General features: G+C 37.1%; 1 protein-coding gene across 1 annotated transcript in view; it reads right to left on the reverse strand.

Moving 5' to 3' along the window:
* Positions 1-1564: 1564 nt before the first annotated feature.
* Positions 1565-27009, reverse strand: part of LOC104459201 (putative pre-mRNA-splicing factor ATP-dependent RNA helicase DHX15) — a gene marked incomplete at its 5' end in the record, with an annotated part of 39693 nt that continues 14248 nt past the window's right edge. The window contains 9 exon segments of the mRNA XM_010080090.1: positions 1565-2129; positions 3320-3489; positions 7942-8132; positions 11430-11552; positions 14559-14750; positions 15914-16022; positions 16178-16327; positions 18135-18221; positions 22270-22437. Of these exon segments, the coding sequence (XP_010078392.1) occupies positions 2012-2129; positions 3320-3489; positions 7942-8132; positions 11430-11552; positions 14559-14750; positions 15914-16022; positions 16178-16327; positions 18135-18221; positions 22270-22437 (1308 nt within the window).

Below are 27009 nucleotides of genomic sequence, written 5' to 3' on the forward strand. Positions count from 1 at the left end.
ACTTCAACATTTTATGAAGAGTCACCCTCCCTCCTTCCTGCAGAAAATTTCACAGGGCAGGAAAGTTCAGACTCATCCCATAACACCTGAAGTGGGGGAAGATCCCCCACTCCCTCACCTATCAAACTTGGGGCAGACTCAAAAATCTCATTGTAGATTATAAATTCACTCAAATTTTAATCTTCAAACATGTTTTCCTTCACAATACTTTTTTCATTGCTAACAAAAAAAGTTCTCAATTCTCCACTCCCCATCACATAAATGGCAATTTAGAAAACAAAGTTAGAATTGAAAGAAAAATCCTCAAATTACTTGATTCCAAGTAATTTTTATAGTCAACTTCTATAATTTAAATAGGATACCCCAAACACCAGTGCTTACAGTTAGTCTTACTGAGGTAATCTCTCCAAGCATAACCTACTTTTGGTTCAGCCCTTCAGCATAAATACTGAAAAGCACACAGCTCCCATTCTGCAGGAACCTATTTCAGCAAGAGCTGCTCCAGCTTCTCTTTGCCAGAAGGACCAAACCTCAGTGTATTCCAGAGAGAGGAAAACTGAAAGCTGACCAAGTATGTTAAATCACAGAATCATAGAATGGCTTGGGTTGGAAAGGAGATTAAAGATCATCGAGTTCCAACCCCCCTGCCATGGGCAGGGACACCCTCCACTAGCCCAGGTTGCTCAAAGCCTCATCCAGCCTGGCCTTGAACACCTCCAGGGATGGGGCATCCACAGCTTCTCTGGGCAACCTGTTCCAGTGTCTCAACACCCTCACAGGAAAAAAATCCTTCCTTATGTCCAGTCTAAACCTACCCTCTTCCAGTTTAAAACTGTTGCCCCTTGTCCTGTCACTACAAACCCTAGTAAAAAGCCTCTCCCCATCTTTGTCACTACAAACCCTAGTAAAAAGCCTCTCCCCATCTTTCTCATAGGCCACCTTTAAGTACTGAAAGGCTGCTACAAGGTCTCCCCAGAGCCTTCTGAACAACCCCAACCCTCAGCCTGTCCTCACAGGAGAGGTGTTCCAGCCCACTGATCAAGTCTTACTATAAATTCCACATGGGATTAGCTTTCCCAAATTGAAAATTCTGCCAAGTCATATTTCACTAAAAATCACTACAAAATTACAACGGTGCAATGTAATTTCACCTACAGTGTCACTTAGGCTATTACTTGTGTTGATCTTAAACTGTACCTGAACATTTTACAGCATGCTCATTTCTAACTGGCCACAGACAGTTCACTTTACAGGAAGTAAAGTTACTACAGTTCTGTCCAAGAAATAACTAGGAGTATGTCTGAAGAAAGCATTCTTCAAAAACACTTGCATGCATTTGATTTTTAAAAACAATTTCCTACATAATTTAAACAAGTTTGCAAGGTATCAACATTGTATGTATTATATTGATGTCACCATAGTTGTGCTGCTTAAGCATCCACACGTTTAATATTAAAATATTAAACTACTGCCATGTCAATAAAACAGCAGTTTAATGGGAAACTAAATGGCTTCTCATGTTTTGATCAAAACAATAGAAATACTGACATACTGTGGCACAAAATTAGTATAAATAGACTTTATTGAAGTCAGTACCTTTGTACTGAAGCTGAAGATTGTGTCTACATAAGCACAAGTTGTAACATTTCACAACTTCTAAAAGGAATGTCAACAATTACAACGATCATGCATACCATGGTCGATAATCACATTTTTAGAAGCATTTTCAACCATTTCTAAAGAAATGCTTATAACATTGTTATATATAGAACTACTTTCAATAAACTGCAAAACATTGATCAGCTTTTCCAGTATGAGCTACAGTGTCAACACAAAAGGGAGGCATAAATGTTTAATTTATGAAATCAGAATGGAATATTTACTGTAAAGAAAAATTAAAAAGCTTTCAAATAAAGGCCATTATTGAACCAAAGTGAAGAGCACAACTTGAACTTTAAATCCTTTCATCTCTTAAAGCTGTCCTCTGAGCAACTTCAGTTCAAAGCATAATTCAGTACTGTGAGTATTCCTTGGACTGAAGTTTGGCAATGATGCGATCCAACTGTCTCTTTGCTTCGCACTGTGGGAAATTGCTCATGTCATAATATTGAGGGGCAATTTTCACGAGCCTGTCAAAAAAGGAAAAGTTTGTTACCAATACTCAAACTTTAAGATGCATCCTACAGAAATTCTGCAACTGAGGGAAACAAAATTTATCCAGTATTTCCAGCTCATTTCGTGATTCTAAGATTAATGGAAGTTTACACACATGCGTGCACACACATTTAAGTCTCAGTCCCATCCTCTTCAAGTACCCAAGTCCAAAGCAAAAAGCACACATTCGAGTCTAGTGAGATGCTGTTCTGTCACGTCTCTTACAGAGCCACACTGCTGCTTCAGTACATGCCGCAGTAGCCCATAGTCAGACCAGCTGCTTAATGTCCAAGTCCACAAGCCACAGACATCCACCTAAACACCAGCTTGTGCAAGAGTACAGTTCAGCCTTAGCCATTTTAAGCTTCAAAACGCAACCAAGGCCATAGAATCCTGCTTTAGGCTATTCAGCACTTCTTCAGAAAAAGATTTCTAAGGAAGAATTCAAACACACATTTTCAATTAAAATACTACAGACAATATATATATATATATACACGCTATGTTTTCCGGCTTACGAATCTTTAAACTCTTGCTGCACAGCAGCACAATTTCAACAACAGCTGAAGAACCTCCCATGTCCCCAAAGCTTCCAACTTGGCCGTTTAAGTACAACCTTACAGACAAGCAAGACAATTCAGATCCCTCCCTGTCTGCAGAGGACCAAGCCTCTAATTTCCTTGATAGGACTCTACTGACGAATAAATATTATGACAAGGCAGGATGTACCAGCATTATCAGTCCTCTTCCTTCCAGAAAAATTACAGACATCTAATGCCAAGAGAGGTCCTAGATCTTGAGGACAGAGGCATCTACCAGTATCTCTTAACTCAGGTACACAAGTGGGTGCTAGGACGTATCCCCAAACCTAGCACCTCCAAGCAGTTCCTTCCCAACACGCTTACTGAAGTAACTGTTTTTAAATCAAGCATCTCTCTGCACAGGGCATACAGAGCCTGAGCATCCAAGCTTCACACACAGCTCCCACAAACAGAAACAAGTATCCACAAAGAAAACCTTTAGTCATCCACAAGATTCTAAGTGCACACCATTGCCATTTCACAAACCATTTCAATAACATTAGCTGAAGTGAAAGCAATTACCCCAATTTAAAAAAAAAAAAAAACACCCAAACCACATGACTGTTTTAAGACTTTTGACTTACCATTCTGGCTTGATGTCTGTACATGTCCGGATGTAATTCTTTGTTGTAAGGACAAACTCATTATAGAGCACCCATTCTGGTTTATGATCAAGAACAGTGGAAGGATGCAACTGCACCACCTGGTTATCTTTTACTGTTAAATAATGCCCTGTTCGTTCCAAATGTGCCACCTAAGTAAAAAAACATTGTTTTACTACCACAGGAAACATTTAAGCGAGTTCAAACCGACTGTTAAGTGTTCTATACAAAATACAACATCCCAACTTCCAAACCTCATCTAAATTTGGCACATTACTTGACCACTTCAACTATCCAGGTTTTTTTATAGACACAAACAAGATGCCAGATGTTCTTCCTAACTGCCACGGTAAGTCTATACTATAAAATTCAATGAACATATAAAAATAGTTATCACCCAAAGAGAAGAATCAGTATTAGAACAAGAGCAATGCAAACAGTAGTATTGGAGGGGAATATTGTACAGGTTTGTAACATCACACAAAGTCAACTGTGGTCTGCTACAGACATGGACCTCAAGCACTTCATTGCAGTAGATACTGTGGGACCAGTAAGCCACAGTGTCATCCTTTCAAGTTTTTATTAATGCAGTGTTTCAGTAGTATTTTTACTGATGCACATACTGTTCTACAAATTCTCTCACATAGTGGGCCTGAAAAAAAAAAAGTGTCAGTCCAGGAAGAATGGGAAGTTTAGTATGTCAGAATTAAGAATGGTCTTGTTACAGCATGAGCTTCAGAGCTGGAAAATGTAGGTTCAGCAACACACTTGTGCTGTGACCTTGGTGAAAATCAATTAACCTCCCTCTAAACAAGCTTTTTGCTCTATGAAAGGGAATAATGCCTACCTCACCGAGATGCTCCGATACCAGCTCATTAAGATTTGGTAAAGCAGACAGTTAACATTAGAAATATATATCCTCTGTAAGAACAGTTACTCTGACAGAAGAGGTAACTAAAATTAACCTTTTGATACTGGCAATTCAAGATGACCTCAGTACTTATTTCACCATATATATATATATACACACACACACAAAATACTGTAAAAAGATCACGCAGGACAGACAACAGCTGGAAGATGTCCGAAAGACAAATTTTAATGAGATAATCATTAGCTGCTTTTCTCTAATATAGACCATGTACTTCCTTGTTTTCTTAATTCTTAGGTGTATCTCACCTTTTCAGGGTTTTTTTTCAAGCCTAGTAAAAGGTAAATTCCATCCATTAGATTAAAATCCCAAAACTTCTAAAGCAATAGCTACCTCAAATTTTAAGTCAGAATATTTCCTCAGCAACATGTAACTGATTTTGATTAGAGTGTCTTCTCTTTTATATTTTATTTCAAGTCTGAGGAGCCTAGAGATGCTCTTTTAAATGGAGATTAACAGATCTAGGCCTAATTTCATTCACCTCAATCCAGAGTTTGCAAAATTAAATAGCAATATAGCTGCAAACCAGACTAGACACTCATCTGTCACAGACCTACTACAATCACAGCATGCATGTTGCTGTTAGATGATGCTTTTTCTAAGGAAGCATTTTTAAAAATAATTTAGTACTTCAGATCAAAAGTAAAGCATGCATACAAAAATATTTGTGTGCTTTAGCTGTTTCTGTTCTTCTTATAAAAAGGACAGAACAATTCATTTATTTGTGTTTCATTCTAGAAAACAATGTGCTGTTAAATCTAAAACAACAGAATTTACCTTTAGCAAATCTAGTCTCACTCAGATGCATTAAAACAGTAAAGTCTTATCTGTTCTTCCTATAAAAAGGACAGAACAATTCATTTGTGTTTCATTCTAGAAAACAATGTGCTGTTAAATCTAAAACAACAGAATTTACCTTTAGCAAATCTAGTCTCACTCAGATGCATTAAAACAGTAAAGTCTTATCTCGCTTTCCCAGATATAACTCTTTGCTATCACTATAAATGACATGGAAAAGGAAGTAGTGTGTATTTCTTTTGTATTTTGCATAATTCTGAACAAAGTAAAAAAAAATCTGAAATAAGTAATTAAGCATACTCAAAGGAAAAGAAATGCTACAGAAAAGTACAGTTAGGTCTTCAGTTCCAGGAAGTGAGAGAGACTGAAATAACCCCAATTAAGAAAAAAATGGATAGCAGGGATAAGTCATCTTTAAGCGATTACACACTGTTGTGACTTATTCAGATCCTGAGCTAACACTAAGCTACCTTATTTATCTTAAGTTTCTATTAAGTGCGCTTGTTAGCACACAGGTTGGTAAAGAATTTCAGGTTCAGTAATGGCAACACTATAATGAAATATGCACAGTGAAGCTATGGCTCCACAGCAAGCAATGATGATCCAACTGTCAGCTGTCACATTTTCCTGCTCCCTCCTGGCCTGAGGTGTTCAGCACACCTGACAAAGCACCAATTCTGCTTCTTCTCTGAAGGTGTAAATGTCTTACTAGATCACTACGCTGAAGGAATGTAGAATGGGCTCAGGCAAGCACCAAGTTGACCTAAGGGAGCAAACAAGGACACAGGGAACGCAGCACATTCACTGAACCAAACCCCTGGCACGCAACCAGTTCCAGAGCCTGTAAAATATAATGCAGTGGTAGCTGGACCAGATGTCCTCCAGAAGTCCCATCCAAGCTCAGCCATTCTGTGATGTTTGTCAGAGCATAAAAAGCATGAGCTTCCACAGAAACCACATAATCATACACAGCATGTCTAGGAAATGGGTTAATTTTTCAGTGAGTAGTGGTAGTAAGCAAGATACTAGGAACACACTTAATGGGGCTGTAAATTGAGGAAAGAGCTATTAACACTATTGACTACACAACCTAAGGAGCTACACAAACATGACTAGGGAAATCAAAGAGCCAAGCCAGCCCACAAATCTCTGCAACAGGTTACTCCACAGACTGTGCAAGCCCACCTGCTGATAATTTAGAGATTTATAATGCTTTTATCAACATGACAAACCCACATGGAAACAGTGGCCACCATGGCACATGCCACCATAGGAAAATGTTTTAGTTCTCATAACAGAGGTCTCAAGGATGTCACAATTTTATTAAGAATGACACACCCTCCTCTGAAATTTTAAGTGTTCTTGTGCTTATTTGTTATATATCACGTAATTGAAGAGGGCCCAACCAGGGGTCTTTAGTCAAACATCAAATCCAAATGCACTTAAAAAGGGCAAAAGCAGGAATAGTTTCCCAAGATCCAACCTTATGCTAGCATGTGCCAAAGGAGCAACATCAGCTGCTTGGCTTTCTGCAATTTGTGCTTAGAGATGCAACAGTGTTTCTGAAGCTATTAAAGGTTTTAAACTGTTCTTCTGCATTCTTAAAGAGCAAAATGAACACTATTAAATGCACTGGTGACCGCCTTCACATCATAGAATAATAGAACAGTAATGAGAAGCCTAAGAGCCTGGTTAGGTAAACATTTCAAAATATACATCATTCTATACAAAAAAATAGGACCAAAGACTGAGTAGCAGCAAGAATGAGATTTTAATTAGCAGTCCAATCATTTGACACCTAAGTTCCTGTATAGCACAGGTCATTTGACTTCATCCTCTAGTGACCCTGATATATCCCGTGTTTGACCAAGCCACATCTTCCAAAAAAAGGTTCCAAGTTTGATCTGAAGACACCACAAGACACCAGTGGCTCTACCACATACTACAGCACTTTGTTCCACCTTTAAATTCTGACTTAAATTTTCAACTATCAATTCCTGTTCTGCCTTCACTACTAGACTGGAAATACAATGATAAAAACCGAAGTTCCTTAAGACAACTGGTAATATCAGTCTCAAAAAAATAAAATGTTGCTAAGACGAAGATGACCCATCTTTAAGATACTTGGCATACACTTGCTTTTTCCAGATCAATTTTAACAGTTTCCTTAGCTTACTTCCTATAGGATAACTGGCAGTACAGTGAAATACAGAAATATCAATGTCAGCAGCTGCATCCCAAAAACCCAGGAACATTTTTCTGCTACAGACTGACTGGCTTAGCCCTGGTGTAAGGCACTGTTTCCTTGGAGGGGGGTTAAGACATACATAGCACCCAAGTCTGCGCCCCAGTCAGGATGTGTTAAGTGTGTGCCTGTCAAGCTGCTTGAGATTACAGACCTGCTCCAGTACTTATGACTCATAATTTAGAAGTGAAATATAAATAGGGAGAAGGATGCAAAAGAAAATACTCTCCTTCTGTAAGGATTACATATAATTCATATTTATATATGACTATGCTTCCCCTGCTTGTATCAGATTACAAATAATTTTAAAACTACATATTCTGCAGTTACTTGGAGATGTTTTATGAAATTACTTCCTCAGCTATTCAGACGTTAGGTGTCAATTCCTGACTGGTCACTCCAGAAACAGTATTGTGATACTAGTAGAACTGCCTACAGCTTCTCTTCCAAACAGGATTTGACTAAAGAATGTACTACTTGAGTAACAACCAAGCAACCTGACAAAGCAGTATTGTTAGCCATATGCAATTTAAGTAACATTCATAAAGTTTTGATAAATTATGACCACCACACTAACATTAAAAGCCACATGAACACTCAATGATGTTCCCTATAGGAATACACACATACCTGCATGAAGTACCCAGTAACTAATGCCTTTCTTATATTGATGTAATAGTCTCGGCTGGTAAAGTCTGTGCTTCTACGGGGCAAATTAAATCTATCCATGATTCGTGACAGCTGTTGGCGTACATTGTCTGCAGACATCAGGGACCTGTAGTTAATGAAGTTGTCATAACACCACTGAACCGACTCATGATCTGCAACATTAAAAAACATGAATCAGAAATTAGTATTTCATCCAATTAGAACAAGTAAATAAAACAGCAACTAACTGATTGATCAGTCACATGAACCAGAAAAAATATCCATAAACTGTTATAAATGACAACAGCTTTTAGTTTATTCAGTTGATTTCTTGTGTTAGAGATAACTTGCCCAAATTGTTTTCTATTCAGGAACAACATGGTCAGGACAAAAGAAAACTAGCTCTTCCCCCAACCAAAATAATATACACACAGTCACCAATGTTTTGCTAAAATACCACACCAATAAGTTTCACATGTTTCAAACATCATGTCCTGCAACTAGAAAAATAATCTCCCAAATCTCCAGTGTAAAAAGTATCTAAATAACACTGTACAATCTCTAACTAGTTCACAATGAACACACAAGAAGACTGTACGTAATTATACTTCAGAAATAAAACCCTCCTAAAATTAATCATTCAAGTAACAGCTAAGAGCTATACAAACAGACTAATCTAAGTGCAATGCACCTCAGAGTATGTTAAGTAAATGTAGGTGACTGGTAAAATACAGTGTCAGTAACAGAAGTCAGTGCTCTTAAGCTACCGTTTCTACTGCTGATAGCCCTAATAAGAAACGTGTTAAGACAGAAAGCCTAAGGCATTCTGTCAGAATAAAAACCTGCAAGTTTATCACCAAGAACCCAGCTGTCCCACCAATTCCGTTACTTTTTCAAGTGATGATCTTCTAATCTGTGTCAGTTTAATAATCGAACAAAACCAGCCTTAACAAAATTTAAATCTTAAAGTATCTCTTGTACAGAGACTATCCTGAATTTGCACTGAAAAGGAAGGTTATATAATTTCGGTAAAGTTTTTTGTTTCTGCACTTTATCTTACAGAATATATTTAAAATGAAGTATGAATGCTGAAGCTATTGAACACTATACAGTGGAATCATAATAGACGTATCATAGCATGTTATGTTCTGTGCCACTGAAATGTGCATTTTAGATGTCCCATAACTGTTTTATATTGTTCTAGATAAAAACAGTAGCAGCATTTTGTCTTCTGATCCTGAATTGCAGAAGTTTTACTCAATTTCCCAGTGAAACCAAACAAAATACTGATCCCCAAATAATTCCATCCATCATCAATCTGAGCATGAAAGCAGTGGCTTCCAGAAACAGGCACACACAAAATGTCTGCCAAGACATACTGGAACCTATTAACTAAAAACCTAGTAAGAAAAACAAGCAGCAGATGACCCCAGTTCACAGGTGTTCAGCAGAAGGTTCTCAGCTATATTTTTAAAACAGTTTTGAATGCTTTTGTTTGGACTTTTACTCTGAAGATACCCTTATTTTGAACTGGCACTGTACTGGTTTTGCATGGCAAGGTTTTAGTAGAAGGGTGGAAAGGGGCTATAGGGGTGGCTTCTGTGAGAAGCTGCTGGAAGCTCCCCCTGTGTCTGACAGAGCCAGCTCCAGCCAGCTCCAAGATGGACCTGCTGCTGGCCAAGGCAGAGCCCATCAGCGACAGTAGTAGCGCCTTTGATATAACATATTTAAGAAGGGTAGGGGGCTGGAACCTGCACAAGGAAAAACAGCAGCAGGAAGAGTGAGAATATGTTAGAGAAACAACCCTGCAGACACCAAGGTCAGTGAAGAAGGAGGGGAGAAGTTTCTCCAGGAACCAGAGCAGATTCCCCTGCAGCTCATGGTGAAGCAGCTTTGCCCCTGCAGTCATGGAGGGTAACGGGAGAGCAGAGATACAGCTGCAGCCCCTGGAGGACCCTATAGCAGAGCAGGTGGATGCCCCTGAAGGAGGCTGTGACCCCATGGGTAGCCCACGCTGGAGCAAGCTCCTGGCAAGGACCCATGGACCAAGGAGCACACACTGGATTAGATTTGCTGGCTAGACTTGTGACCCCGTGGGGGACCCACGCTGGAGCAGTTCATGAAGAACTGCAGCCTGTGGGAAGGACTCACATTCATGGAGAACTTTTCCACGGAGACTCCACACTGGAGCAGGGGAAGAGTGTGAGGAGTCCTCCCCTGGAGGAGGAAAGGGCAGCAGAAACAACATCCAATGAACTGAGAGCAACCCACATTCCCCAGCCCCCTGTGCCACTTGCAGGGGGAGAAGGGAGAAAAATCTGAAGTTAAGCCCAGGAAGAAAGGAGTGGTGGGAGAAAGGTGTTTTAAGATTTGCCATTTATTTCTCATCATTCTACTCTGATTTGCTTGGTAATAAATTAACTTAATTTTTCCTCAGGTAGAGTTTTTTTTGCCCATTATAGTAATCAGTGAGTAATCTTTCTATCCTTATCTTGACCCACCAGCCTTTCATTATATTTTCTCTCCCCCTGTCCAGCTGAGGAAGGAGAGTGATACAGTGGCTTCGTGGGCATCCAGCATCCATTAGAATGTTTCAATGCAAAATTTCTAGATCAAAGCTGCAACAGGGGCATCCAATTGTGTTTCTTTTTACACAGGGTAAGAAATTGCTGCTTTTTTGTTTGGTTACAGAAAAATACAACTGAAGCACCTAATTTAACCTGGTCGGCAGTTAAGAGTAGCCTTTTTACCCACCACCAGGATAAATCACTGTTAAAAAAGTGTGCTACTTATATAGTCACTTTGCAAGAGACTTCCTAGCTTCACCTGCTCATTCCCATCTTTTTCAAGCTGCTAAAATATGTTTCAGCTATGTTGAGGACCATACCTTTTCCCTAAAATCCATACACAGAAATGAGGTAAAAGAAATAAGTTTATTGTATGGCTCTAAGTTACTTCTTGTTGATGCATCACCCCTTTGCCTCTCAATCCATCTCAAGGCCTTATTACAGAATTTCTAACTATATTAAAAAGTTGAGATTAAAAAGGTTTTAGTTCTAGTAACACATCCTTTTCCAAATTCAGAGTATTTTCTGCACTGCTCTCCCTGAAAAATTACTAAGCAATTATGCATATTTTTCTGTAATTAACGTCAGATAACAAACTTCCAATATTTCTTAATTATAGGAATACTTACTTCCTTCTGTCCAAGCACTGATTTAGAAGTCTGGCTTGTCTCCATACTCATCAGTTTATTACATGATCTCTTGGCTAGTTTTTTGGTTTTGTTTTCCCCTCAAAGGAAAGTAGCACTTAAATAGCTCTTTTATGTACTTAAAAAAATACTTAAGATTACAATAGAACAGCTCAAAAAACAAGCCCAAGCCTTTCAACTATCCTTGGAACCCAAGAATGAAAGACAGCAGCACAAAGTATTACAAATACTTTTCCTAAAACAGGTGCACACTTACTTTGTTTGAAAGCGTGGTAGACATTCAGCAATGTCAAATGATCTCCATCTATGTGGGCAAACCTCATCTTGGCTTCATCTGCTGCTTTCTTTGCTTCCGTGGGGCGAACAAAACACTGTGGGACTAAACAAGGTTGGTATGGGCCCAACACAAACGCCCATATCGATGAGTCACGCATTCACAGACAGAGGAACAAGGCCTAGCTAGGTCAGTTCACAGAGCATAGGGCAGGGCAGGATGGCCTCCGACTGCATCTTGGACTGTTTACTACCTTGATTTGGTACATCAACACCTAACCACATCTGTAAGACAAGAGGGTTTCAAAGCTACAGAGTATCTGATTATTTTAATAGAACTTTATGTAGGCATCAAAATCTCTAGTCTGAAGGCCATCAAGATTGCCTATGTGTACAGGCTAAACAGATCGTAGTTCAACACCCAGTGCTGATAGCTTTACCAGGACCTAGCACCCCATGTAACAAAACACTTTAATTGCAAATTTGCTTTCTCAGAAAGCCTCTATAGACAGAGTGAAGAAGATAGTTCGGAAACTGTACTGCACTAGCACAGTCTAAACAAACATGAGTTTTACCACAGTCTACTACTAGACAGAACACACTAGTAAAGTCAAGTCTTCTTCCCCAGATGGTATTGTTATCAGCACTGGTATACAGAAACATGCGAAAGATGGTACTAATAAGTCTAAAGGTCATGATGGTAGCGGTAGTGGTGGAAGGTTAAACCGTCCTTTGGCACTACTTGAAATAAAAAAAAACCCCACCCCATCACAAAGTGATGAGCTTTCTCTATCATTATATTCTCTTACATAAATCTGACTCAATCTGATATGAATCCAGAAATCATGTTTTAACATCCCCTTTCCAAATACAGACTACCAAAGACCACAAATAGTACTGAAGCCAACTTAATTCAGGGTCCATCAACATTGTTATAGATTTGTAATATCGATACTTAATTCACAAAGCGTTGAAAGTAGTTACAAGAGATCTTCACTTTATAGAGATCAACAGGAGAAAAAAAAAACAGTTTAGTTTTAAATAGATGTAATTTTTAAGATATTAAATTTCAACAAAATTAGTGCTAAGATCCTACAAATCCTCTCTCTTTTTCCAGCTGCTTGGGACTATATTAGCCTTCTCATAGCTGATGCCCACCAGTCTCATAAGAGCACTTCTTTGCACCTCATCTGTTCCTAACAGATGAGGGCCTTTTTGTGGGGTGTCACATGATTCTACTTGATTTGATTCTTAAATTCCCACAAAAGCCACAAAACACTAAATTTCAGAAACGTGAAGTTAAATACTGGATAGAACTTGAGAAAAAAAATACACTGCAACAGTGAATCATATGGTAACAAATCAGAAAGACCAATGCATTAAAGAAAATTGAGATGCAGGTGCAAAATAAACACCCTGTTATTTTGGGTCCTGTGTTTGAAAACAGATGATAATATAAAGTGTATTTTAATTTCCAACTCAGATTAATAAAAGCAAATTCCAAATTATTCTGTTACTGTTTTGAATATGTAATAGCCATTTCTACCCACAGCAAGACACCACGGCTCTTATAAAACAAAATACAATCATTTAATCTGCTCACTTACTCAATGCTCATCTCTGCTCTTTTCTGGTACCTAGTTTTCCATTCAATCCATGTATTAATAGTTTGGACTGCTATCCAGAGCCTGACAATCTTTATGTGGACTTAAGGCACCAATGACATAATCATGCCACTGGTTTAAAAGTGTTTATTTTGGCAAACAGTCCTCACAAATACTAGGACCATTCTTTTTTTAAGAGCAGAATTTTAGTTATAACCCATACATTAAGCAGCTTCAATTTAATAAAAAAAAACAAAACTTTTTTATCATGACATTAATTGTGCCTTAAAACGAAAAAAAAAAAAAATCATGGCCTAGGAAAAGGTAAAGAGGAAAAAAAAGAGTAAGATGAATCAGTTGAAGACAAAAATACTAAACTTACTGTTCTGTAGTAGAGACTGGGGAAAAAAGAGGGAAGGGAAGAGAAAGACAGGCACCAACCTACCACCACCTCCGCAATTAAGCTTACCATTTAAAAGAATTATTACAATTCTGCCCTGCCCATCTGCTCTGAGTCTGAACAATCATAACTCTGCAACAATTATTTCAGCTTGTTCTTAAAAACTTTCATACAAATATACTGTAAGACTAAACCGAAGCAACAGACTTTACACTTAACCAAAACATTTTTTTTGCCCCCCTCTATTCAACCAAGTTAAGCATGTAACCAGTACACCTGCATTGTGAAGAGCCTGGTAAAATAGCATACCCAAAAGACAAAAGAGTAGTTACGAGCAAGAACATGCCTATTTTCATCATAGACTAAATACTGCTACTTGTGCTATGACAACTAACTATAAAACAAAGTCAGTTCTGTAACTGAGAAATGAAAGATAAGGCTTGCTTGATAACACTTTTCTCTCATCAAGCTCTCTTGATAAGCAGGTCTGCTCTGATGTAGTGCTATCCACATAAGGCAGTAAAGTACAGCTGTGCACACTAATTAATTATATATACCCTCCCCCGAAGTTTCTTCCTTCCCTTTAAAAGTAATGACTGTTCTTCTGCTTTGCCACTTAATGACTGAAAAATGTATCATTATTTCATGTACAAGATTATGCTTTAATAGAAATTACACTGTAATCCTTTTGGAAATACTGGGATTTATCCAAGTGCAGAAGAATGCACAATACAAAATACATTTCACTGCCTTAAAAACAGAGTGGTTGAACTGACAGTTCTCGTCCTGCCTGTGAGCCTAAAAATAAAACTCTGTTCCACTAGCCTGATTTTTTTTTCCCCCTCTACCAACTCAAAACACTTTTAACTGAAGTTATGAGCAAACTGTTTGACCATTTTATGCATGTTAATTTCTTAACGTTAGTTTTATCAGCTTCAAGGTCTCTACATAAACCCATAATGATTGATTAAACTCCTATATAAAGTTTTTCAAAACTATTCTAATTTTATTAGAAATATATTTGGTTTTTATTATTTCCATTTGGAAAACTCAAATTTTCCCCCATACTGAAGATCTGCATTTTGTTTAGCATCTCTTTAAAAAATACCTGACAACATGGCAGTAATAGATAGGACCTCATTAGAACAGTTGTAGTCACAACTTGCAATAACCATTTTAGCCAGTTGTGGGTCCAACGGAAATTCAGCCATCATGGATCCCAACTCAGTCAAGTCTCCATCATCATTTAAAGCAGCCAGATAATTCAAAAGCTCTAAGGCTCTCATAAGAGTTTCAGGAGCTGAAAGAAAAAAAAATATTGCTTAATGTGCCTACCTAAAACTGCTCTGAATAAGCAAAAAATAAACAGCATAGACTATTATAAGTCATCTTATTTTACATTCTCCATTCAACTGACTTCCAAACACAAAAATGTTACTAAATTCAGTTATATACATCCAGACATGGATGAATTAGCAAAAAAACCCACACCCTTGCAACTTTCTTTAGAAGAGCTATCAACTGGATCAAAAGGCCTGAATAGTTCAAGATTACTGCTTTTCAAAATTCAGACATGAGTGGTATTGTGAAATATTCAGTATCATAGTAACATCACTTCCCCCCCAAATGTACTGATGCATGTTCTCTTTTTCCAAACAAAATAGATCGATTCTGTATGTCAACTTTAGATATCTATAGTCTTTCACAAGTCTGAGCCAGCAAGAATGTTCTCTGCATTCCTCACAGCAAGTGTATATTACACCCACAAAGAAAAACAGAAGGAAATCCAAAAGCCTTCCTGCTAAGCTACCACACAAGCTGCACAGCACAAAAAATGCAACTGCGCTGCAGAGCTATTTTAAATATTCTAGATTATAAATTATATTTTTATTTTTAAAAAACCACTTCTATTTAAAAAAACACAGCTTTGATGTATCTATATTTGGCTGACCTATGTTTTTAATTAGCAATATTACCCAGTTATTTTTGAAGTGTATATGAACATTTAACACTGTTAGAAGTGAGATGCACACTAACTTTGTAGTTTGACACAAAACCCACATATTCAACTTTAAATGTGCTAGCCAGCTTTCTTTACATACAGTTGGAAGCTGATACATAGTTAGAATGTGTAATCAAGGTGACAAGTAAAAAAACCTCATCAAGTAATAGGTTTTATAATGCCCGTAATTTTGTCTTATCCTCTGCAGGTAACAGGCATTCAGTAGATTCCTTGGTTCCATTAAGAGCTGTTATGCAGACAGAAACATAAAAAGCTTACTTTCATAAGACACTAAATTTCAGGATAAACAACAGACACGCCTTACAGAATATAATAAAATAATAAAAGTAAAAAAACTAAGTATTTATTCCATGCTGTTATTATATGAAATATTCACCAAAACAAAAGATTTCAGAAATCAAAGCATAAAACAGTAGACAAGGTAAAATAGAAATAGATACCTGGAGGGTCCATAAAATCAAAGTGCACCAAATCATCTATACCAAGCTTCTTGAGCTGCAATACTACAGATCCTAAGTTAGACCTCAAAATCTCAGGGTATGTGTTATCCTGGGCACGAAGGGAAAAAAGAAAATTCAGAACATTGTTCTACCAAGCACTTTTAACTACATAAGCATTCAAATTCTGATTCTGTTTTGTAGCACTCTACTACCTGTATTGACCAGATGTTCTTATATGCACAATCTAAAAAAAAGTAATCTTACCTGCATTTCAGTTTTGTAAGCCTTCTCTGTATAAAGCCTGAAGCACTTGCCTGGTCTAGTACGACCAGCACGTCCAGCTCGCTGCTGAGCAGAAGCTTTACTAATCGCAGTCACCAAGAGAGACTCCACTCTGATACGAGGATTATATACCTATTTGAAAGTGGAATCAGAATGAACACCACTCATGGATAAGACAACTATCTAAAAAAATAAATACTGCTTTAAACTTATGTTCAAACACAGCTTCTAACTAGGAAATCGCAAGTATCTGAAAGGAGAAAAAAATGGCTACAAAAGCCTTTGGATCAGTGACAGAAAGCTTCAAATACAAACACCTAGAGAACAGCATTTACTTTTTATTCATTTGTTAACAACTCCTGCCAGGCTCCCTGTCCTCCTTAAATGTGTGTATTTTTAGATAAGATTTTCATGGCAGAGGGAACGTGTCCAATTTGTTCTATAGAGTGCTAAACACACTCTTGATGTTGAAATAATTCCATGAAAAAAGTTGTCTGATACAATTATAAGGTTGAATAATCATGTTCTAGAGGTCAGAAAAATCTAGCATTAAGGTTGAACGCAGCTGTAAAAATCAGACCAATGGCAAAGCAAGATTGTATTTCAAAGGTACATGGAGACTGTCATAGTACAAAATATATGCTGGAATTTACTGTAAAATTTCCACTGCAGTCATACATAAACAGCAGCCTTGACAACTCATTAGGGTTCGTGGAAAAGAATATACTGTAAAAGAAACAAAAGGGGGGGGGGGGCGGGGGTGGCGGGTTGTAGTGAGATAGTAGTTTCGGCTGAAGATGTTCTTTGGCCCATGTTTTAACATCCTCCTGGCGTGAACGGGTATAACCCATGTATAAAAACTTTATTTCTTACTACAGAAAGTATTCCTCCACTACTTGTGGAAAAAAACCAGCATAAATTATGATTGAAACTTGTGTAATAAGAAACTTTATTTCTTGCAGGAAAACAAGCAAAGTCAACTGCATAAGGTAGTGGGGGACTGCATCCCCTACAAAAAGATGTTGCCCAGTAGTTGTGGATGCGCCATCCCTGGAGGTGTTCAAGGCCAGGCTGGATGGGGCTTTGAGCAACCTGGACTAGTGGAGGGTGTCCCTGCCCATGGCAGGGGGGTTGGACTAAGCGATCTTTAAGGTCCCTTCCAATCCAAACCATTCTATGATTCTATGAAGATGCATTGACTGTACTCACATACTGCTGTCTCTCTCATTTTGCAAAAAAGTTTAAAAGGCTGACAATGTGTATGAGTATTAAAGGAAAAGCCTAAGAAACCAAGTTATAAAGACAGTTACAGTTAGGGAAAAAACTAGATGTAAGAGATTCGCATTTTATTCTTTTAGTTATTGGGGTGACCGCAAGCAAGCTACTCCAGTTCCTCTACACATCCCATGAAGTTCCGAAAGCACAATACAAGTCCGATTACAATCTTCAGGGCTGCAACACTACATGACAAATACTGACAAGAAACAGTACTACCCTAGGTATAATTTCTCTCTTCTCATTTTAGTGCTCGAGTTTTCTACGCTGACATGACTTAACAGGTGGCTTCCAGCACTATTTTGATTTTGTTTCAAATGATTTCTTGGTTTTACTTGAGCACTAGAAGTAGTAGAAGACCATTCTTCCTAAAATATCTAGGAAATCCATATTCCAGATCTAACTCTGAAAATCCTCACATTTCAATTTTTTGAAAATAAAATTCTTCTGCACTGCACTATTTTGGACTGTTCTAGACATCTAAAGTTTGCAGACTAAGTCCAAACCCCACCGTAAATTAAAAAAAAAACCCCAAAAACACAGAACAACCAAGGTCAATATTTCAACTGGGAAAAGACCTATCAGCTCTTCCAGAGGACGTTACACGAGCAAACCAGATTCCAGTATCTTTTCTACTATAAAGAGAAAACAAAGTAGTATTTACCTTCTGTTTTGCAAAGCCAGGATCAATCACAAACACAACACCATCTATTGTTAATGATGTCTCAGCAATATTAGTGGACACAACAACCTGTTAAAAAATAAAATAGTAATATAACTACTTTGTCCTGAATATTAAGAGCTCAGATTCTATCTCTGCACCGAGAAGCAAGCTTTCCTTCACTTCATCAGTAACTACCAGAGCTGTGTTCCAATACTTTTACAGGATCATCTGAAACCAATCAGCTGACCTTCTGAAATCAGAGCAATTCTTGTCCACTGTTTCTGCTCCCTTATGTCTCTAACAACAAAACAAATGGTAGTTTTGAGAAAAAGAAACAGAAGATCAAATATTTTACTTACAAAACTGCTATTCAGTTACACCAGATCCCTTTAATATTACAAGTTACACTGGATCCCTTTAATATTATCTGTTAATTCCTGCTTTTTAACCAGGTCATACTGGCTAAATAATGCTCAATCAAAGGTTATATAACTATACCAGCACAGCATGTTCTTTTACTTTGTTTCGATAAAGCAGTTACCAAACATTGCAGTTAAAATCCTAAACAATATATGTTTAATTTTAACCATGTCTTTTTAAATTACCAGATATTCAAATATCTTTACATATTTTGAAGGTTATATTCTTAAGTTTCTATAAAAACTTTGTGAAGATTGAATTTTATGCAAAAATTAAAGCAAATGTGACATCCAAATTCTGAAGCTTTGATATGCCATAGCTTAAATTTTATGTCCAAAAGTATGGTGTAACAGTCTACAGATATCATTAATTCTCATCCCAGTAGTGACCACATTAAATCACATGTTATTAGCAAATTAAATCAGCCACCTCAGAAAAGAGCCAAAATCCATTCGGCACTTCATCAGAACTACCTACCTTTCACTTCTTAATTTCAGAGCATTCTGTCATCATTGTTTTCTGTTTAGCAATTAGAATCTGAGAGACCCATAACAATTTGCTCAGAATTACAACAAAGCCAGTGGATGGACTAGACTAGTAATCCTGCCTATTTGCCTTCTTCCTGGCTGACTACTTTGCTAGTCAGCTACTTACTACTCTCAGCTTATCTCTTCTTAAGCTTAGACTTAAGGTCTAAGCTTGCCCAAATACTACTATATATTGAAAGCAATACTTGAATTTCAAATTTTTTCCCATTAATTTGGAATTATAGCGTTCCACCCTGAAATGATGTGCTACTTAGAACTCCTGAAATAAAAAAAAAATAATCCTGTATTCCTTTCATTCACTGATAAACAGTACAGATTAGTCAAGAGACAAAAGCCAAACATCAATGCAATTAAGTGCTGACACAAAAGGACAATTCATTTTCATAAAAACATTGCAAGTTATTAAATATGCCAACTAAACTAGCACTCTCATCTTAAATCTAGTCAATCAATATTCAACTTGCTGTTACAGAGTGTACTTCATCTGAAAGGTCTCAGCTTTTTGCCAGATCTACTAATGTATGGAGCATCCATACCCAGAATCTTCAAATACCAACTACACAGCAGTGTCAAAGGTTTTTGGCCCTGCTTTTAATCAATTTCTATTAGGACACTTCAATACCAATAATTAAATACTGTCAGTATGCTTAGTCCACAAATGTCCAGCCATTTAACTTGTACTTGAATTTACTCAACCTATACTTGAATCACACAGAAGTTTCCAAAAGTATAAGGAAAAAACAGCTTTTTTACACAGTGGATTCTGTTGTATGCATAGATCTCACTTGTTAATGTCACAAGGCTTAGAAACCATAGTTAATGAATGTAAAAACACAAGAAAATGAAGGAAAAAAAGAAAACTTGAGGAAATTACCCTACATCTTTCAAGCCTAAATCAAAGTTCCTTGGAAATCAAACAAATTAAACTAGTGCTAAACTATGTAAAAAAATAAATTGTACCTAATGAGCTTTAACTGCAGTTTTGCAATTACTGAAATTAATGAAAGATGTTTTTAAATATTAGATTAACAGTTTGATACACTAAAGAGTTTTAGAGATAAATTTAAACAAGTTACTTTGAATACTAAAAGCTACATATTATCTATATACAAAAATATCTATATAAAATATAGATATATCACACATACATACTAACTAGCAATGCTTAAGACTCCTCAAACAAAAAACAGAATGCAGTTTGGAAAGAACGGATAAAGTAGGAAAGAAAGGCAAGTAGACAAAGGCTCCTTGTTAAGTCAATTTCATCTTCCTCCAAATTATAAATTAAACACACTGATTAACTGTAACTAGTAAAAACATTTTATTATCTTTAACCTTAAGCTTTCTTGCAATAATAGCTGATCTTGCCTAGCACATCTAAGAGGACCAAAAAAGTTATCAAGCTATATTCAGTACTCACTGTTACCATCACTACTACTGTCAGATGCCACACAACTTCCAGTATCTTACTTTTCTTTCAAAAAGTTAAAGCTCAAGAGATACTTATTAATATACGGCAAGCACTTCCTGTAGTTTTTATGACCATTACAGCCTTTGAAATGATTCAGGCCTCCTGCTAGCTCTCTCCCCTCAGCAGTTCTAAAAACTAGGTTCAACCCCCACAGGAGATTATATGAAAGCAGACATTTCACAAGATAATGGAGGCACAGCAACCCATGGTCCTACTTTACATACATTGAGCACTAAGAGCAACTGAAACTAAAAGAACATCTAAGTAAATTTACAACACACAGACACACTTTCACTCATTGTTAGATTTCCTATGGAAATAAAAATCAAAACACAGAAGCCAGAACATTTCAGCCAAAGCAGTCAAAAAGGAATCTGCTACTTACATATATTGTGCCTGCTTTTGCCTACGGTTTATATGTTTCCAACATGTCAGTTTTTCTTGTAGTGAAATAGTTGCTACACTGAGAGCATCTTACTCTTAGACATGGGTACTGGCTTTGTCAGTTCAACATAATGAAAACTACACACTGCATCTGTTATCCTCTTATCAAGAAAACCAGAAACTGTCTGGTTTGAAGTAGACAGTTTTAAACATGAATGAAAATTTAATGAAATACACAGCTATCACTTGTTCATCACTGAAAAGCAATTTAACATATTTAAGTCATTTGCTAATACAATCTTGTTGCAGCATTAGTTTCATTATTTCATAGTGAATGCTTTCTGCAATCAACTTCAATAGGAAAGAGAACCATTTCACTAAATTTATTAAGTGATTTATTCTTCCAGAACACTAGAAAGTTGTCACTAGTATTCTACATGCATTGTACTGCACAAAACAGCAAATAATCAAGAAACAAACCCTGCCTAGAGCAGATAGTATGATTCAGCTTTGACCTTCAAAATCTTAACTTTGCGATTGCTACAGTTTCATATAGCATTATTTTAACTTGAGGAAGCTCTATTAAGACTCCTTCCAAATGTTCAGTTCTTGAGCAATAATCACACAGTTTCTAATGTGGTTTATGTGAGCATTCAGGAAATGAACTACTAATTTTATGAAGAACATTCACTAGGGTCACTTCAAGTTTTTCAGTTTCTTCATCCATTTTGCCCGATGAAAGTACCTCAGTTCCTTGCTTACTATTACAGAAAACAAACCTCTAGCTTCAACCTACTTGTTTTAACGTGCACCTTCCCATAAACCTTGAGAAACAGACAAAACCTGCCTGATAATGTTCCATGAAGGGATAGTCTATTTCACTTCCAAAAAGAGCATGTCTCAGAATAATTGCTGGGGGGGGAGGGGGGGGGGGGAAAATACACTCCCAAAAGAAGCGGGCGAGCGGAAAATCACATCCCTCCATGTAAATCATGTGGTTGTCAAATTCAGTATTTAATCTGACTTATTGTATTTCTTATAAGAAACCTATGTGAATACCACTCCCATTCAGTCAAATTCAACTTTTACTAGAACATTCCGGCCTCATAGATGGAAGCCAGAATTTTGAATTGCACTGCGAAACAACCTCCGAGTTATCTTAATTTTAGAGTGATAAAATACTGCATTATTAAGACTTCATCAAAAAACCTTCTACTTGCTGCTATCAAAAATACACTTAAAACAGCTTAAGCTCATATGTAACTGCCCACACAACTGTGAGTAGCTAATTACTGAAGAGCATTCTATTTACCTTTCTTCCTATTGCTCCATTTTGTTTTTTTGGTGGTGGAGGTTCAAAAATCCTTTGCTGTTGCTGTGGAGGAAGGGTGGAATACAAAGGAATGATTTTGATGTCACCAACTTCAGGGCCCAAATCATCAATTTCACGTTTTATCCTCTTGCAGGCTTCATCAATCTCCTGCAAAAGAAAAATATCGGTTAAAAGAGAACTCTATGAAAAAGGCAGCACATTTTATTTTAGAGCGCCTTATGACAATCACATTAAGTCTACACCCTGAAGAACAATTACAATAACTTCTACTTTAAAAAATAAAAATAAAATAAATAAATCAATCAAGGTGCTTGCTGAATTTGCAATTGAATTTCCACAGTACTTCAAGAATGCCTCAGCTTTTATACTCTGATGAACAGCCTAATTTGTATTCAACATCCTTTTAGTTATGTTTCCTAATTAATTCTCTACAAATTGTACTAAAATTGAAATCTCTCACCCTGGAATATTAAACTGCACTCATGACCTTCTCAATTTTCACAATCCAAAAGAAATTGATGTGCAAGATATTTAAAATAAGCCAATTAAGCTTTAATGTCACGTATCACTAATGCAATTATATGGAAAATTTGTTTCATTGTACCTAATGAGAACAAACACCTTTACAGTATAAACATGGATGCTCAAAACCAAACCTCTCAATCCAGTGCTACCGATTTTACTTTAAGTTAACTGAAATCCCATTTAAGCTTAAGAAAAGTCAGTGAAGTATCCTGAAGATGAGAAAGATTCTTTGTGACTTTTTTGCCTTCGTATTTTTTACACTGTTTGCTAGCCTATTTTCTGGCTAGCTTACCAGCCAAAAAAGTTCACCACATCCCAGTCACTTATAGCTCTGTCTCATTTTAAAAAAACACGTTTAAGTCAGCTAGGTGACCTATAGTTATGACAAGATTTAATGAAAATTAAAGTGCACAGAAATGTAGGTCAACGAGTTACACAACTCATTAACTTCAACTTAAAAATTACAACAGAACCTCCACTGGTATAACTAAGATGCACACTTAACAACTATTGATATTACAGCTGAACCAGTGATGGGAGAATGAAGTCATCGTGACAAGAAGCAATAGTAGGCAAAACCAAAAAAAAGGCTACAAGACACTCTAAGAAAGAGGCCAGACCTCCCTTATCACAAATACTTCACCAGCCTGAAGCAGAACTGATGCTTAAGCAAGTATACGGAACATGCTAATCTAAAGGCTCTGTAAAATTACTGCTTTGAACCATAATTAGAAAAGCAAAAGCAGCCGCCTTTTTAGAAACCATAAATTGAGATAGAACCTGGAACAAATCTGTGCCTTTTTCATTTGTTCTTAGAGACTTGTTTTCAGCACAACTGTATTCAGTATGCTTTAAAGAAGCACAGACAATACAATACTCATGTTCTGTATTGATCAGAATATATAAGAAATGTAAGCATGGCAAAATGAAGGCTCTTCCTCTTTGATGTCAAAGAGCCTTTTAATAGTAAGCCTAATGCCTTCTGGTATTATTTTCCCAATTTTAATGAACTGCAGATATCTACAAGAAATCTTTTAAGCAAAGGTGCACTTTGCCAACAAATCCAATACACCCTTCACAAAAATGTAAGAGGCATACAAGAGACTAAGCTGGAATGCCCCCTACTGGTTTATTAACAGAGAATAAATTTCTTCACACAGGTGTCAATACCTGGTGTTCTGCTGACAAACCCCCTGAAGTCCAGTAACAGCATACCAGTGAACAGGAAAAACTTAAAGTACTACTTTACTGAGCTGCTGTATATAATCTGTCATTTAACAATGGTGCTTATGTAAAAAGAAAACATGTTAAAAGTAAATAGCTGACACACTAGGCAGCGACACTCCCTCTCAAATCTGCATGCAGTCAAATTCATGACAAGCCTGTTAAATATTTAATTAAAAAAATTGGTTGCATCTTGCAAAAAAAAAAAGTCAATGCTAGAACAAAAAATGTAACGCAGACCTTAGGCTCCTGATCTGAAGGTCACTACAGTGTTTCATAGAATTTGAGCTTATTACCCTGTGTAATTGGGAAAGCCCTGATGCTGGACAGGATGCTTAATCTTCAACAGTAATGACTAGACACTCCAGGACAGTTTCATACTTAAGAGATAGTAAAATACAAGCAGTGATAAATGAAAGCACTACACTCTTCAGGTCACATGTGTTCACAGCCTCCTATCATCTTTCAGAAAAGATAATGTTGTTTCTCCCTAGAGCTTCCCAATGTAGTTTGAAAGTATCCCTAATCAGGACTCATTAAAATACTTCAACATAGAGATGGCAAGTGCATATATAAACATTATTCTCTGCAGATTTGCAGAGGTACCTACAGACCTCTCATCATAAACTGCTGAAAGAAGGATGCAAGTCACCACGAGACACCGTCATTCATCTAAAGACAGTAAAAGAGAATTCTTTAGAGCTGAATTAATTATTAAAAAACACAACACAATGGTTTCCCTTTATTTACCACATTGGCAGAAAATAGTATCTCTACTTCAACTGTATTCACAATGATCCTCCAATTCCAGCAGACAACTAAAACTGGTATCCCAAAGTACACAATCTAGAAGGCCTATGTGTAGTAAGAATAGTTTGAAAGTATTAAGGATTAATCAAGTGTTAAAGATTTGATTGTATCACATGAAAACATTCAAATCTGAAGATGAGAGATACAGTTGAAGGCACAATACTAACTTTCATCCCCTGAAGATTCAGCAAGTCTCATTCAACAGCCCCAACTTACTCAAGTACAAAACGCTTTTTAAAAAAAAAAAAAACATACCACACTCATTTAAGTATTTGCACACCATCTATTCCAAGTCCATTACAAAACCCCTTGAAGGTGGATTATTCCAGCAACCCACACGTAAGAGGAAGTTTCTTCTTCTTTGGGGGGAAAAAAGGGAAGTTACAGTGAACTTGCCTTGCGCTTAGATTATGCCTGTAAAACTACCCAGGGTCCTGCCTATCACACTGACTACCCAAAATAGCAGATACCAGGGTACTGGAAGTAGGAACAGCCACAGGATCCAAAGAGCTAGACAGACCCATGAGATCCCAGTGCATCAGCACAAACACCTGCTTCAGAATTAATCAAAGAAGAAAGTAAGCCTAATATGCACAAACAATGATGAAGTTACTAGACTAAGCTTAATCCTAGTTCCTCACAAAACCAAAGATTTCTTAGGAGTATTATTTAGACTCAACATATGTATACTTCACAACATCTAGGCACCAGATTTGTCCCAGTCTGTTATGTACTGTAAAGTTCCCAAAAAACTTCTTCCTTAATCCAATCAAAATGAATTAACAATATACATACAATAGCTACAGTACAGCTGCAACACTATGGAAACCAGATTCAAGTAACAGTTAGTAACTCCATAGTAGCATACTCTGAATATTAACATGGAGTCCTCAACATTCTTACACACCCTCAACAGCATAAGCAATTCTCACTGGAAAAGCTCCAAAGACAGACAAGAACCAGCAAAGATAAAATATTTTTTACGGATATCCTAGTGATCAAGGAGGTAATGGGGTGATGAGTGCTTTTTAACCAGGGCAAAGAAAGTCATCTAAACATTCAAGTAAGACAGTCAGCAAGTTGTAATTTCTACATCCACTTAATGATAGGTTACAGAAGGAAAAAAAGCAGTAACAAGGAAAATAAGATTATTTTTATTAAATCAAATTTAAGATAATTTAAATGGTATTCCTTCCAAGAAATTGGTGTCATTAAGGCTGGTTCTACAAACAGTCCTGAGATGGCTGCTGGGTTTTCAAACAACTGGTAGACAACAGGCAGTACTTACAATACCTGTCCAATTAGATTGGATTTCATTCAGGAGCTTAAGTATCAGAAAGCAATTCTGAGACACCAAAAAGCTTCATGATTTCAACAGGAACTTGCATTGTGCCACAAATTTCAGCAAGACCTAAGCTTGTATGGGAATCAATGTTTAGCAGGCCCTTGTTTACAAAACAAAGCAGGAACGGAGTGCACAGTTTCCCCCGATTTATTAGAAAACAGCAGTGCAGCCATCTATATTTTCACGTAACAGCAAACTGGGTACTTACGCCTCCTGTATCTTGCAGAATATTTACTCCATCTTAACCAGATGCAGAGGATTTTTATTCCTCTCACTGAAGCTATGTTTCTGAGGAGCTAGAAATGTAAAGATCCACCAAACCAGAGGAAAACTCCAAGTTCAAAGCCTGTTGACAAAAGGAGTCCTGAATTCTCAGAAAGCCAGGACTGCTGCTTATATTGTTTTAGCATCCTCCCGACATGGACAGCAATGCCTACTATTCATATCAGCTCTCAAAAATTAAAAGCATGGTGCTTTCTTTGTTTTCCCCTTCTCATGGCAGATCGATACATCTACAAGTGAAATAACTGGTTATATTAAATTATTCAAGCTGACACAGAGCAGAACTTTTGCTCCAGCTCCACTGAAATACAGTGAGAAAACTTCATCTAAGCATACATAACTACATAAGCAGTCAAAACACAGAACAGCAGTCCCAAGTCACAAACACTCACTCATGAATAAGCACTAAATACTATAGTAACAGTACACAAAATATGCACCCACTTTGAAAAGGTTACGCATCTTACAGCATCAAAGAAAACAGAAGAACTACGGGTGCTTTTCAGGTAAAAGAAGGTGTATTTAATTCTTCA

The sequence above is a fragment of the Pterocles gutturalis genome, unplaced genomic scaffold (assembly GCF_000699245.1).
Source record: "Pterocles gutturalis isolate BGI_N339 unplaced genomic scaffold, ASM69924v1 scaffold43554, whole genome shotgun sequence".
In the NCBI taxonomy this organism is placed as follows: domain Eukaryota; kingdom Metazoa; phylum Chordata; class Aves; order Pterocliformes; family Pteroclidae; genus Pterocles; species Pterocles gutturalis.